General features: G+C 36.1%; 1 protein-coding gene across 3 annotated transcripts in view; it reads left to right on the forward strand.

The window, feature by feature from the left end:
* Nucleotides 1–14,667, forward strand: part of LOC113101751 (P protein-like) — a 76,984-nt gene that overhangs the window by 38,367 nt on the left and 23,950 nt on the right. For all 3 annotated transcript variants that reach the window (XM_026265676.1, XM_026265678.1, XM_026265677.1), the window contains 5 exons: nt 409–466; nt 1,343–1,451; nt 9,913–10,040; nt 11,195–11,254; nt 13,207–13,311. In XM_026265676.1, coding sequence (XP_026121461.1) covers nt 409–466; nt 1,343–1,451; nt 9,913–10,040; nt 11,195–11,254; nt 13,207–13,311 — 460 coding nt within the window. The remainder of the gene's footprint in view (nt 1–408; nt 467–1,342; nt 1,452–9,912; nt 10,041–11,194; nt 11,255–13,206; nt 13,312–14,667) is intronic.

Consider the following 14,667-nt stretch of genomic DNA (forward strand, 5'->3'; position numbering starts at 1 on the left):
CTGACGGTAGCACTTACCCAGAAGCCCAGGATGATGAATGAGCAATAATTAACCTGTAGAAAAGTAGGTAATTGTTCTCAATTGTGTCGGCTCTCTGAAGCTCTCATAGAGAGCTGAAATTTTAATCATGCAGAATAATTTTGTTCTCAACAGTAGCCTGTTTTTATTTATTTATTATTATTATTATAAATGCTTCTTTTAACTAAAGAAATCCGATTAGTTCTGCTTGGGGTTTACTTTGATGACAGATAGAATAATCAAAGAAGCTATTTACAGAATCACATGCCGAGTTGAAAAGGTTCGGGGTGACCGCATGAAATCACCACTCCTACTCATTTGCAGGTGTCCATGCTGGCTGAAAGGATGTATTAACACCCTCTATTCTGTTTTATTCCTTTATTTTCGTAGGCAAATATCACAGGAAGACAAAAACTGGGAACACAATATTCAAGAGCTGCAGAAAAAGGTAAATCAAAGCTTAATTAACATGGCTTTGGTTGATCAAGTGTAGAACCTCACTGCTAAACCTGCCTTATCTTTCTGATGTTATCTTATTATATGATAAGAAACTTCAGCACTTTATTTGATTCCAGTGGAGTCAGAATTTGGAACAACCAGAATTTGGGACAATAATTACATAATAATTATTTATACATTTAAAGCCATATTTTTCTTTGATTGCTATTAAATTATCATAACAAATTGTCATTATATTACTATGAGCTGATACTGATTTAATAAAAAAAATATTTTGTGATTGTATAAACATCAGAAGTGTTTAAATGTTCATTTATTCACTAAGCAGATGATTTTATACAAAGTGACTAACAAATGAAACAGTGATTATAATTTTGTTTCTAAATATCCATCTATATTTGTGACCCGTGCTTGCAATATGAGTTGCAATGCGCAAGTTTTGGTCGAATGTGAGGTTTTCACAAAAATGAGTTCATTAAAAGCCCTCGTCTAGTGATTCCAATGCTCCAATAGTAATGTAACATATAAAATGATCTTTATTTGGGCATTTTCTGAGAGGAGTACCTTGATCGGTTCCCGTGCTGACTCTCATCCGAAGTGCATGCATTACGGCGCTTCTGGCAGTATGTTTTTTGTTAATTACTATTTATGGAGTTTAATTGGATGCATAACCTTATCTGACGTCAATAACAAAAGATGTGTTTTTTTTCTCTCTTGTAAATGTTAACCTATAAAGCTAACCTTACTTTATATGATTAGCATTGTGATATATGCAGTTGAGAAACACTGTTTATATGGCATCATAGGTATTTGACACGTTTATATGTCTCCTGTATCTAAACATGTTTTTCATGGTCTTTCACAGCACAGAATAACTGACAAAATCCTTCTGGTCAAGTGTCTGACTGTCCTTGGGGTGGTCATCTTTATGTTCTTCCTGAACTCCTTTGTCCCTGCCATACATCTGGAACTGGGTAAGCGAGAGACAAACAAGGATACAAATGTTCAGGATTCATCCGTTTCTATTGCTGAACTGGCCCTCCTGTTTACATGCCTCACTCTGTAATTATGAGGGCTTGTTTCCTCTATGTTTAAGCAGAGGAAATGGAATCACAAGAATATCTAGCTATTTTTGAAATTATACAAATTTGCCAATTCCGGTACCATGGAGCAAACATTTAATTTTATATGCATTATATCATGGTTCATAGAATAAAATTAGAGAAACAAATGTTACTTGGCTAACCACTTTCTCCTGTGATCTAATTGGTGTGTGTATGAATCCATCAATGTGTTGATGTCATAATTGTTTGCAGCTGGGCATTAAATGCAGAAAGCCATAACAATGAGATTAAATAAGACAGCTAGTATTACCAGAGACATGCCACTTCCTCAATCCTCAATACAACTATATAATGAAAACCCGTGATGGCAAAGATGGCGGTTGTGTGCACATGTCCCGCCCCTCCCGCTGGAAAGCCAATCATCTGCTTTTAACAGTCAAGACGGGAAACATTTAAGCCTATCGTCTGGTTCCACTGACGTATGCGCACAGTTGAGGAACCCTTGCGCATGCGTAGTAAAGGTACAACCTGTGGGGGAAAAGGCGTTTTAAACCTTATTTTGGGGCAAAGTCATCAACATTTTTAAGCGATTTTTATCATATTTCACTGCTGTTTCTATACATGCTGTTTTTATGTCACGGTGACCAGTGAAAGTGCATTTCTGCAGTTCTCTCCCCATTCATTTAGAAAAGGAGCTGGTCTTGTTATTCTGAAATAGCTTCCCGGAGGCATTGCCAAGATGGCGGCAGAGTGGCACGACTTGCCTGAAAGGACTTTGGTATTACTCAGCCTAAAATGAATCTGTGTTATTTTTTTCAATATTTTGTCTTTCCACCACCCAACCTTTCATTTTGCTATAGCTTTGTCGGATTGGTTTATGGACATGTTTATTAAACGGTGAATGAGATGTCAATTATAAATGGAAATGAGATCGAGAACTTCACCAAACACTATTAAGTGTGAATGAGTTGGTCAATCAGAGAATGCAAGCCTCGCAGCTTGCTGAAGTTGTTGTATTGTTTGGGTCTTATTGTGTATTGATAATCAATTCTTATTTGCGGACAGTTTGATCTTGTAGAAAGATGACACATCTAAATTATCATGTCTCATCTCTTCATACATACAAAATCATGTTTTTTTTGGCCTTCCACAGCTGTGTACTCAATTAATTGGCCATGATTTAAAAAATAATCACTCTACATTACCATAAAAAAAAAAAAAAAAAAAAAACAGTTTGGTTCTGCTTTCAAATTCCTCATTCTGATCAAAACCCGGGTCGTCCAGCATGGACTGCAAATGACTGTCATTAGACTTTCATTAGGTTGACACATAACCACTCTGTTTGACCTTTGATATTGATTATTTAATCATGGGCAAGGATACAGTGCGCCTGCTGGAGGGTAATGAAGCATGCAGGATGCGCTGCACTCCTCATGTCTTTCCAACGAAAAGCACATTCATGACAATTAAGTGATTCTTAAGCCCCAAGGCCACCCATTTCCCAGAAAAATTATGTAATTACAGTTTGATTCTGCTATAATTGACTGGTGAACATTTAACACATTCTGTGAACAATATGAGCAGTAACCGTGCATCCCAGAGTTTTCTTGATTTTAAAGATCACTGAAAAGCTGTTAAGAGATTAAAAATATTATCTGAAAGGTCACTTCTTTAAGTCCATCAAAACATTTCACGTGTAGGTCGTAATGGATTTTCAAGGAAATATCAATAATTTTCTCAGTGTGAGACTTTACTCTGAAAGTACAGGTATTTTCCTGCTCAAAAAATCCAAAGAGGTTGATAGAAAACAACAAGCAACATTTAACATTTGACTTAAGAAACTTGCAATACTTATTTTCTTATGTAGTTAAAATTTTGCAGTTCTGCTTAAAGTTTCTAATTGATTTGCTAGTTTTCCCGAAATATACCGACACCTAGTGGCATGGATACAGATAGAATAAAGCATGAACAAAAATGTTCATTACGCATTATAAAAATACCCAATTCATATAGTAAGCCATGACTAATTTATTCCATAAGCAAAGGTTTGATAACAAGAAAAGGTAATGTGGTCATGTGATCTCAACATTTCAACAATCATGAGGCGATGCTCCGTGTGAATTAAGCTGCTTTATTATCTTTATTATTATGGATATGTTTTCATGTGAATGTTTGTTTTAAACCATTTTCTTTTAAATATGCGCTATGAAACTTTGCCCTCTTCTCTGTTTGAAATGTAAAATAACAAACTTTTTTCTTTACATGGGTCATGCTTTGGCACTGCTCCTCTGCAGAAGGATAAATCAGATGGTTTGAGGTATACATGTTGATTTGTTCAGTTTGAATCTCTTCTGTAGTGCAACTTTAAAGCAATATTCATTTATTTAGGGGTACAACTTTTAAACAAGGAAACGGTCACATTTAAGATCTGGACCACATGCATATTAAATATTGCTAATGTAATTCATCTCTTAATATGGTCATTTATTTATGAATAAATACCTTAAAATCCAGACATAATTTATCTCCTGGGAAGCACAAAAGCTGTACCACCAAATAATAAATGAGGAAACAGAGGAAGATTAATCAGAGTAGAACACACACAAACAGCTCATTTCTTCCCAGAACATCCTGAGAGAGACAGAGTTCTTTATAAATAAGGTGCTTGTGGAAACACGTTTGCTTTAAAATGAAGAACATGATGCGGTGGTGTTTGTGTCTCACTCTACGGGCCAGAATGCCTGCGTTGTTTTGGGTATGATGAATGAGCCTCCCAGGCTTCTCAGCAAACTTCTTTTAATTGCAGAGCCTTCTTTCTCTCTGTCTCTCTCATTTTTCTGCTCTGTTTGTGCTGCGCACTGCTAAAGGCCCCCAATTCCTCCTCCGTCTTCCGTTGGATGCCGTGGGGGAACATTGAAGCAGAAAGCAAATCAAAAGTTACTTTTTTTGGACTAGTGTTGTGACAAAACCGTCCCAGTGCCAGTGTGGAAGAAGTCTGGGATTCATTTCACACCATGCATGAACTACACTGCTAGAGTTTATATGTGTGTGTGTGTGTGTGTGTGTGTGTCTGTGTGTGTGTGTATGTGTGTGTGTGTGTGTGTGCCATCCAAATCAGTGAATATGCTTCACTTTCTGAGAAAAGATGCAAAATGTGTGTACATATGTTTTGTTGTATACAGTATGTAAAGTTTTGTTGCACCCTAAAGCCCATTTAATATCTCAAAAAACATGCTTATAATTTAGATATCAGACTGATACTTCTTGACTTCTAATCTTAAAAGGGAAAAAAATTATAATCACAGTTTTAAAGAGATTAAAGCTTCATTAATTTCTTTCTCCTGGGTTTTCTTTAGATCTTTGGATATTCAAAGACTCTGAAGGGAAAGCAGGAGCTTAATTTTGGTATTACTTTATAATGTTTTAAAATACTGTATGTTTACATATGCGTCTTTAGGGTACAAACCAAACAAGAGGGGCATAACAGATATTTGAACTTCATCACTTATATTAGTGAGTCACACTTTCATTTTTACTATTCAGTTTTAGCTTCCATCAATCAATTTCCATCAACTCCTTCCTGGTTTGCAAAAATCCACTTTTTTTTAATTAATACACTTGATCATAATATTGTCTTCCATCATTCAGCTATTCTGAACACCAATATCTTAACCACATTTAAACCTTCTTTACATTAATATATTCTCTTCCACAATTACAATACATCTGTGTCCTCTGTGTGTCTGTAGGTGATTCTTTCTCTGTCTACTTCTGTTCTTTCTCCTCCTGTCTTTGGCTCTTCTCAGGGCCGCGGGAAGTAATTTTGAACAGGGGGTGCTGTGAATTTTTTTTTTTTTTTTTTTTTTTTTTTTTTTTGGACAAAAAACCTATGAGCCTATAGGCCTATTTAAAATACATAAAAAAAAAAATACATTGAGATTTACTACTTTATTGTCATATACACTTCAGTGCACAGCCAGCCAGGGTCTGAAACACACAGACATCAGTTCTCAGATATGTGCAATGCGCTATTAATCTGAAGCGGAAGCAGAAATAATAGTTTAATAATCGAAAGAAAACGAAATAATTACTTTCATTACAATTTCAGATAGCCTATACATACATGTAACTTATTTAGATACAAGAAATAATATTACAACAAAATATAATATTAATCAAACTTCACAATAACGCTAAAACAATGCAATCGATTTGGTCAGCTGGCTTGAGTCACTGCACGTTTATGTCACACGCAACTCTATTAACTCCAAAATCTTTTTACGCACACCACAAGGAAATAATCTCTGACTATTTAAGCAATTTGTTTATTGAACAGTTCTCCACATCCATTACGCAAAAAACACACGTACAGTATAAAGCTTTCTGTCTCCATCTCCAACCTTTTTACACAAACCACAAGGAAATAATCTCCGACTATTTAAACGTTATTTAACAGTTCTCCACAACCATTACGCAAAGAACACACGAACGAAATAATACTCTCCATCTCTATCCCCACCACCTTACAAAAATACTATAGTGTAGGCTACTACTTACAATTGCTTGGCTAGTCAAAGCTGATCCCACACTTGTTGCCAAAAAAATAAATGTTACAAGTGCGGCAGCACCATACTCTTACCTGAGCTACATGCAGGCGGGGTGCCCTGGTTACAGGTGTCCAAATGTCGAGGTGCGCTGTATTATATAAAGATGGATGTATTCTGCATGGAACGAGCGGGAAACCTCGTTACTCGGCGACCAAACCTGCCTGCCTGACGTTGACAACGTAACTTCCGAAACTGTGTTGATTAGGCCTCAAAATATGAAATTAAAATCCAAAATATACGTAATAGACTGCGTGTGTCAAAATCATTTTCTAAAATATTCATAAGGAATTTATAAATTGTGCAAAATATTTTAATAGGCCTACATTTTTTTTTTATCTCCCTCTCGTCACTAGGGGGTGCTGCAGCACCCCCAGCACCCCCACTTCCCGCGGCCATGGCTCTTCTTGTTTTTGTCCTTCTCATTCCTTATTAAATGATTTCCCACGGGCAATCTCTAGCACTCACCTGTTTAATCAAATTGTGCTAGAATTGGAAGCATACTGTTGCCTCCTTGGCTATGATTTATAGTGTATCCGTTTGTTGCAGCATTTACTGACCAGCGTTGGTTATAGTCCCAAAAGTATGTGTGCCATGCATATGTTGTGTATTGTGCTAAATTTGGGAAGCTTGAATAGGAAGTGTTTGACCATTGTCCAGCTTATTTTAATGGAGGCTCTTCAATCACTGGCATCGCTGGCTGAAGTCCAAAGCCCCTGATGGTTAACAGGAAATAGTCTGGTGGAAATGGGGTCTTTAGATAATTGCTCAGTAATTTGGTATCCTGCTTTGAGTGGGTTGGATTGTAACTCTTACGATTTCTGCTGTCAAAATAATAGTGAGAAAGTTGAGCCTTTCATGATTGTGCAGTTTGATAATGAAAAAAGAAAGGACTCACAATTGTCCTTTCTGGCTTAAATTCACAGAGCACTGGGACAAAATGTTTATGGAAGACCCCACTTTTTTGGGCTCAAGTGCTGGTTTTGGCAAATGTTTTTACAAGCTGGCGATCCAAAACAGTTGTTTACCTAGAACTTTTTTGTTGGTATTTTCATGTTGGCACAGCCTTTTTGCTAACTTTTGCTTTCAGTAAACGCATCACTTTAGAAAACTTGGGCACAACCCTATTCTAGCTGATCTGGTGCATTTAAAATACATTTTAGCCTCATTGAGCAACTCAATGCAAGGGCTAATTAAATGATTGATGGTTGTTCAGATCTAAGCAATCGCACATGTTACTGTAAACTTGGGATTTCACATTTTTCATTCTCTCAAACTCATTCTTTCCTCTCTTTCTCTCTTTCTGCAACTTGCGTGGATGTATGAATGTGTGTGTGTGTGTTCATGTGCTAGATTAGTTTATATGTCTTTGATTTATCCAATAAAGCCTTATTTATTTATACTGAAAAGAGAAGTATCTAGTGTTTTGTGCTTACAAGTTAATGTTTTAAACTGACGGTGTTGTTACTAATTAGTGTTTTCACTATATTTGGGATTTTGATATACAGTCCAGAGTTGATGTTATATGGCTCAATGGTTCAATGAATTGCTGGCCGATTCAGTGATCAGCCATGAAACAGTGATTCTGCCCAAATTCTCTTTAAAATCTAAAATAATTCCCTTTGAGCTAAATTGACCAGTTTCCCTTACAGTAGCTGTTGTTGTTGCAATGCTTAAAAACAACAATTAATTTTAAATAACCCAATAAATTAACTACCGTAAATCATTCTTACTATTTATGATTTAAGTCTGGAGCTATCCTAACTTTTGGAAGTTATTAACAAAGTAGAATTTTTGGGAATACAACATATTCTTAATCCACTACCTGCACTTATCTACATTTCTAAGTCTGATTTTACTCCTTGTAAATGTTTCTCCCATGTTGTAAGCATGCATTAAGTGTGCTAATGGCTTCTATTTGTTGTAACATTTGCAGGCAGTCATTTATGTCTTTTGTTTTTTTGAGATTGCCAACGTCAGTTGCATGTAATACGCAGGTCCAGAATAAAGCCTGTTTTTCTGTGGCTATTATAGTAAAGGTCAGAGGCTGAGATGTGGCACATTAGCTGTGCACGGTCTTGATGTCTAAATGGCACACTCATTATGATGGACTTCTATCACCGCATGTGATGGAGCAATATATCGCTGGTCCGCTTCCTGCTGTATTATGCGTCTCACTTTAGTGACTCGAACATTTTGTTCCTGACACGCTGCATATGTTTTTAATCCCAGAGGCTTCTGGGAAACAGTACATCACTTAATCAGCAGTAAAATGTCTGGCAATATTTCTTGACAGCATGCACAATGTTCACACCAGCTAATGGCCTTTTATATTTCACCAACATTTTTCAGAGATATTTCAGTTTGATATCACAATAACATCTGAGTTGATTAAAATAAACTGTGGTACAGATTGACTTTTATTTTGCTAATATTTATTGAACAGAGCACAGGGAATGCTCACATAAAATTGAAGATTCAGACATAATTTATTATTTAACAACAACAAAAATGACATGAGAGACTTTAATAAAAATTTATATCTTGAAATAAATGCTGTTCCTTTTAATTTTCTATTCATCAAATAATATTGATAAAAATGATTACCCTTTTTCCACAAACATATTAAGCAGCACAATTATTTTCAATTTTTTTAATAACTAGAAATGTTTCCTGAGCAGTAAATCTGCATATTAGAATGATTTTTGAAGGATCATGATTAATTAGACACTGAAGACTGGAGTAATGGCTGCTGAAAATTCAGCTTTTCCATCACAAGAATAAACAACATAAAAAAATATGGTAACACTTTAGAATAGGGAACAATTATTCACTATTAACTTCACTATTTCTCTCGATAAATTCTTAATTTGCTGCTTATTAATAGTTAGTAAGGTAGTTGTTATGTTTAGGTATTGGGTAGGATTAGGGATGTAGAATATAGTCATGTAGAATAAGGCATTAATATGTTCTTAATTAGTACTAATAAATGGCTAAAATTCTAGTAATATGCATACTAATAAGCAACTAGTTTATCCTAAAATAAAGTGTTGCCAAATATATATTTGAAAACATCTTAAAAGCATCAATAATATTTCACAATACTACTGTTTTTACTTTGTTTTTGATCAAATAAATGCAGCCGTTGTGAGCATAAGAGACTTCTCAAACATTCAAAAGCATACAGAATTAATTACTATGATCTCCTCTCTCAGGGAAACTGGCACTTTTATGTTCTGTTATCTCTGTTGTAGTTGCGATTCCCATCATTTATTTAGAATGAGGTTCTTAGATCAGTGTCGGGCACATCACAGAAGCCTTTAATGAAGGCTTTCCAGTAACTGGCTTATTATTCTTATGCCCTGACAGCCCGTAGTCCATTGTGGTGATGCAGACTACCTGTGGTGTCAGTGTATCGATGTGCAGAGCGATTATGAGTCTGTTTGTGGGGTGGCTGGGCTGTGTTTCTAATTGAATGCCGCTGTTTGTTCTCTCTCCTGCTGAATGTTTTTTTTTGTGTGAGTGGAATGCCAGATTTAGGACCGCTGTGGTCGGCTCATGAGAAAGTGTTTATGGTCATGGGAAGGCAAGATAGATAGAGACATAACATATGATTGATGCATTGCATTAACCACCGGTCGGCTGTTTTCCAGGATTCCATTATCTTAAAACCTTTTCGTACAACAACAGGAAATCAAATGTTTGTGTGAACCGTGTTCTCGGTTGTTTTCCAGTGATCTCCAGTGATGTACTGTTTTGTCCCTCAGGTTGGATCGCTATCTTGGGGGCTCTGTGGTTACTGGTGCTGGCTGACATTCAGGACTTTGAAATCATTCTTCACAGAGTGGAATGGGCCACCCTGTTGTTCTTCGCTGCTCTGTTTGTGCTTATGGAGGTATGCTAATGCTCAACAAACGCCCACATATCCCAATGTTCTGTCATCTGTTACATCACAGTGATGGCTAGTCATTGTTTACCAAGATCAGTTTAGTTGGTCACTGGTCCATGTTGTGTTTTTGGATGCTGGTTTGGAGCCTGTCATACCTCAAATGTACCCCCTCATTTTTTTTTTATATGCAAACAAAAATGTTAATTATAAAAATGTAATAAAAAGTGTAATTCCCCTAAAATATGATCTTAAAAAAATATTATATTATTATATTACATTAGACTTGTAAATTAATTTGCACAATTATTGTATGAAAATGTGTTCTACTTTTTATTTTTTATTAAATCTATTTCACACACAAACACACACACACACACACACAAACACACACACAAACACTTACACATACACACATACATGTTTGTGTCTGTTTTTATATTTATATACTCTTTTTTTTTTAAGTGTGAAAAAGAACGAAACTAAGTATTTAAAGTGCGTTTTCATGAAAGATATGTAATAGTGTATTATTATGTATAGGCTTAATATATTTTTATTATGTCTATATATATATATTATATATATTTGTTATTTTCCCTGCCTAAATTGAATGTGTCTTTTTGTTATTTACAAACCCGAGGGAAAAAGTGCATTGTTATAGAGAACAAAATAATTTTAATATAAAATATAAGTGCATTGTCATGAAAGATAAAATATTTATAGTGTATATAGTAGTGCATTGTTCTGTTTATTTTTATCTATTGCATTCATAAATAAAGAAGGAGAAAGAGGGTGACTTAGAGATTGGGAGTCTAAGTAAGGAGAAAGTGAGCATGTCAGCAGCAGAAACGCTAGGTTTGCTGTTTGTGTTGGTTTAATCCTTTGTTTTGTTAGGAGGACAGTATTCACACAGGGAAGCCCACCCCTTGGGCCCAGTGGGGAGCTTATCGCTGCTCCAAGATAAACTGTTTGCCCTCTATAACAGAGCCAACTTTCACAATCACTTATACCAGTGTGCACCGCAAGCGGCGAGACAAAAATAGATGAATACTGATATTCCACTTCCATTGTTTAAAAGATGGAAAATCAGAGCTGTCAGGTTAAATGTCTGTTGTTTTGGTTTCTGGTCTATGACTTGATTTTCTCTGTGGTGTGTTTTTAAGGCCCTAGCACATCTGCAGCTCATCGACTACATCGGGGAGCAGACAGCAGTGTTGATAAAAGTGAGTATTTGCTCCAGAAGTGTTTGATACAGTCTTTGGGGGGATTTCACTAGGAATTTATATTTGCATGGGCTGTCTGTGTTGCTTTGCCGCTCGACTCACTAAAGGTGTTATGCAATCAGCAGAAAATCTATCCCAAAAAGTGGTGTTAAATATTGGGCGATACGATCACAAGTGGGAAGGCGACACATGCTGTTTACACCTTGATGTAACATCTTTCAGATGTGTCTCCTGTGACCACTTGTGATCGGATTTTGAGGAAAAGGTCTGTTTCTGCCTCCTCTTATAAAAATAAGAAGATAGTCATTGTAAGAAGATAGTCATTGTAAGTCACATTGTAAGATTGTAATCTAAAGTTACAGTTATAAGAAACAAACCAGCATTTGCAAAATAATAGGTCATTGTGAGATATAAGGTTAATTTCTGAGAGTTAAAATCAAATTTTTAGATATAAAGTTGCAGTTTGTATTTAGAGTTAGATTGACTGTTGCCCGAGTTCTGTGCTGCAGCTTAGTCTAAAATGAAGTGCCAACGATTGGTTTCTGAAAAATCCCATTCATTTAAGGATTGATTTTTAACTAACATGTACTTACAGTGTGAGCTACAGTACAAGGTTGTTAATTGACAGTACATGTCCATCTGCCTGCAATATTTTTTAAATAATCATTTTAACAGCAGATGCGAAACTAAATTATCCAACGATTCAGCAATGACATCTCCACCTATAAGAGAATAGCAAGCAAATTACGAAAAAGGAATTCTTTATCGATTTCCTGATTTGCCTGCACACATCCCATGAAGCATTGCAAATGAAGTACACTGTTAAAAATAAAAGTTCAAAAAGGGGATTTGGATGCAATAGAAGAGCCATTTTGTGAACAGTTCTTAAAACAACCCTTTTTTGTGAAGAATATTTTTTATAATCTTTTTTCACTATAAAGAACCCTTGGGAATATAAATGCAAAGAAAGAACCTTTTTAGTACTGTATTTGTCTATATATGCATATTTTGAAGTAAACATAAAATATGTAGTTTTGTTTGTCTTTCACAGTTCTTCATGGGGCTGTGGGTATTTTTGCTTCAGAATGTCATTAACCTCATTGCTGGTTGATTTGGTTTATGGTTTATAACTTTTGAACAAAGACTTAAAAAAATCTATATGAAAAAGAAAACAAGGCTCCTGAAAAAGTGGATAGATGCTGTTTTATTCTGTATGTTTTTCAACAAATGGACCATAATTCGAAGAGCATGAAATTCCACACTTAAAAAATAAAAAATAAACTACTTTAGGTAAACCAGCCAAATGATCCTCATTAAATTTTCTGGCTGGCTGAAATGATTATTATCTTTGATCCAGTAGTAGGTCTATGGTGACCATAAATACAGAGATTTTCATAGACCTGGAAGTGTCCAGCTCTTCCTGGCTGGTGATCACAATCTAAAAGACCCTTCAGCTTGGGTTTGGTGTGCAAGCCTTTTACAATCACAGTAATTATTCATGACAGGTCTGATGCATTCAATCCAATCAGCAGCACCAGCACCCCGAAAATCTGACCATGTAGATGAACAACCAGAGAGAGAAATAGTGGGGAAATGATTAAAATACCCCCCCCCCCAATAAACAGCATTCCTACATGCTAATAAAAAGACTACGGTGCGTTTTCACATACATCATAGCTGGAATGAAAACAGGCATGTGGTGAGAGTGTGTTTTTACGTCAGTTTGTGTACATGTGTGGTGTTTCGGTTCATGAAATCAACAGAGTGTGAAATAATGAATCCAATGTGACTGTACCATGAACACATTGTCTGCAAAGCCCTCCCACCTTTGTGTTGGCATCTACGCGCCTTTATGAGACGGACAGAGAGAGAGGGTTTGTGTGTGTGTGTGTGTGTGTGTGTGTGTGTGTGTGTGTTTGGTTGTGACATTTTATCGTTATCTTCTCTTCCAGGCAGTGCCAGAGGACGAGCGGTTGGCCATCGCCATCATTTTGGTCATGTGGGTCTCAGCACTGGCCTCCTCTCTTATAGACAACATTCCCTTCACTGCCACTATGGTAATGAACTCACTTACTCCTTCTAGAATTTGCACGCAAACACAAATATATGGCAAAGAAGAGGAAAAAATAGCTCTGAATCACACTCTAGTTTGTCTCTAGTTTATATTTCTTACAAAGACTTTTTATTAGTACTTGGCCTTTTTTGTGAAATATTGCTATTTAATATACATTAAAATAGAATTTATTAAGCTAATTTATTAATTTAAATTGCATTATTTTTGTAATAATAAATATAGTGTACAGTAAACATAGTATTATCAAGTATATAGTATGAGATGCTGAGACCGTTAAAGTCTTTTATAAAATAGTTCTGTGGATAAGAAGTTAAGTCACCTGATCTTTATCACAAAATAAGACAGGAGATCTGGCCTCATGTGAACCAGGCGGATCTCGGATGAGCCTGAAGCTATTAATGTAATGACAATGACTGAACTCCCTTACCTAAGTTAAAGGATTGCCAGATCTTGCCTAGAGACCCTGAACCACTGCCAATTTTTTTTTAATTCTTTCAATTTAATCCCTGGGAACAAAGTAAAACGTGAAATGTCCCAGTACTCTTTAAACATTATTTATCCAAAGGACAACACTGGAGCCGTTTTATGATTATAAATTAATCGCTTTTTAAAATACTTTTAGTATGGCATGTCACACTGCAGAACACTGCCGTCACTGCTTACCATGTTACCTAGTGCCCACATTCTGTTGACAAATAGGTGAAAATAGTGCATCTTATCCTCTATAGTCAGCTGAAATGTGTGAGCAACAGTAGTGAGTGATGATGTGCTATCAGAGCAGCGCATGAATCATGTGAATCATGAAGGAACACGTGCTGTGAGCTGATATGATGAACATGGCACCAAACAGACAGAGCTGTGCACCGATCGCACACTGCCAAATGAGCAGAAGGGAAGAATGCAGGGCAGATGAAGAGACAAGTCACTTAGCATTTCAAAAGCCTTTTCATTTCCTCCTTCTCCAGCGTTTTCCACACGTTTCATTTGATCTGTCTATGTTGACCTCTTTCCTTACTAACTTTCACTTACTTTCTCAACTTGTGTGTAGTAGGTATGAACAGAACTACATTAGTTGTTAGGTTGAGAACTAGTTAAGCAGAGTTGTTGTGTGAACAACTAGCTGAATACTAGTCTAGTATAATTAGCTTGTCAAACTGACCCCTATTATATATATTAGAGTATATTTCTTAGGACGCGTGTACATAAAGTCGATTGTTGGATGACTAGTTAGCCACGGGGATCTGCAACTCTGTCCTATTCAGTGTTATTCTTGCTCGTTGTATGTCTCTTTCACTCGCTCTGTCAAAAAATAAGAGATAAACAGAGTGAAATGTGCTTG

Source organism: Carassius auratus, chromosome 6 (genome assembly GCF_003368295.1).
Source record: "Carassius auratus strain Wakin chromosome 6, ASM336829v1, whole genome shotgun sequence".
Classification (NCBI taxonomy): Eukaryota; Metazoa; Chordata; class Actinopteri; order Cypriniformes; family Cyprinidae; genus Carassius; species Carassius auratus.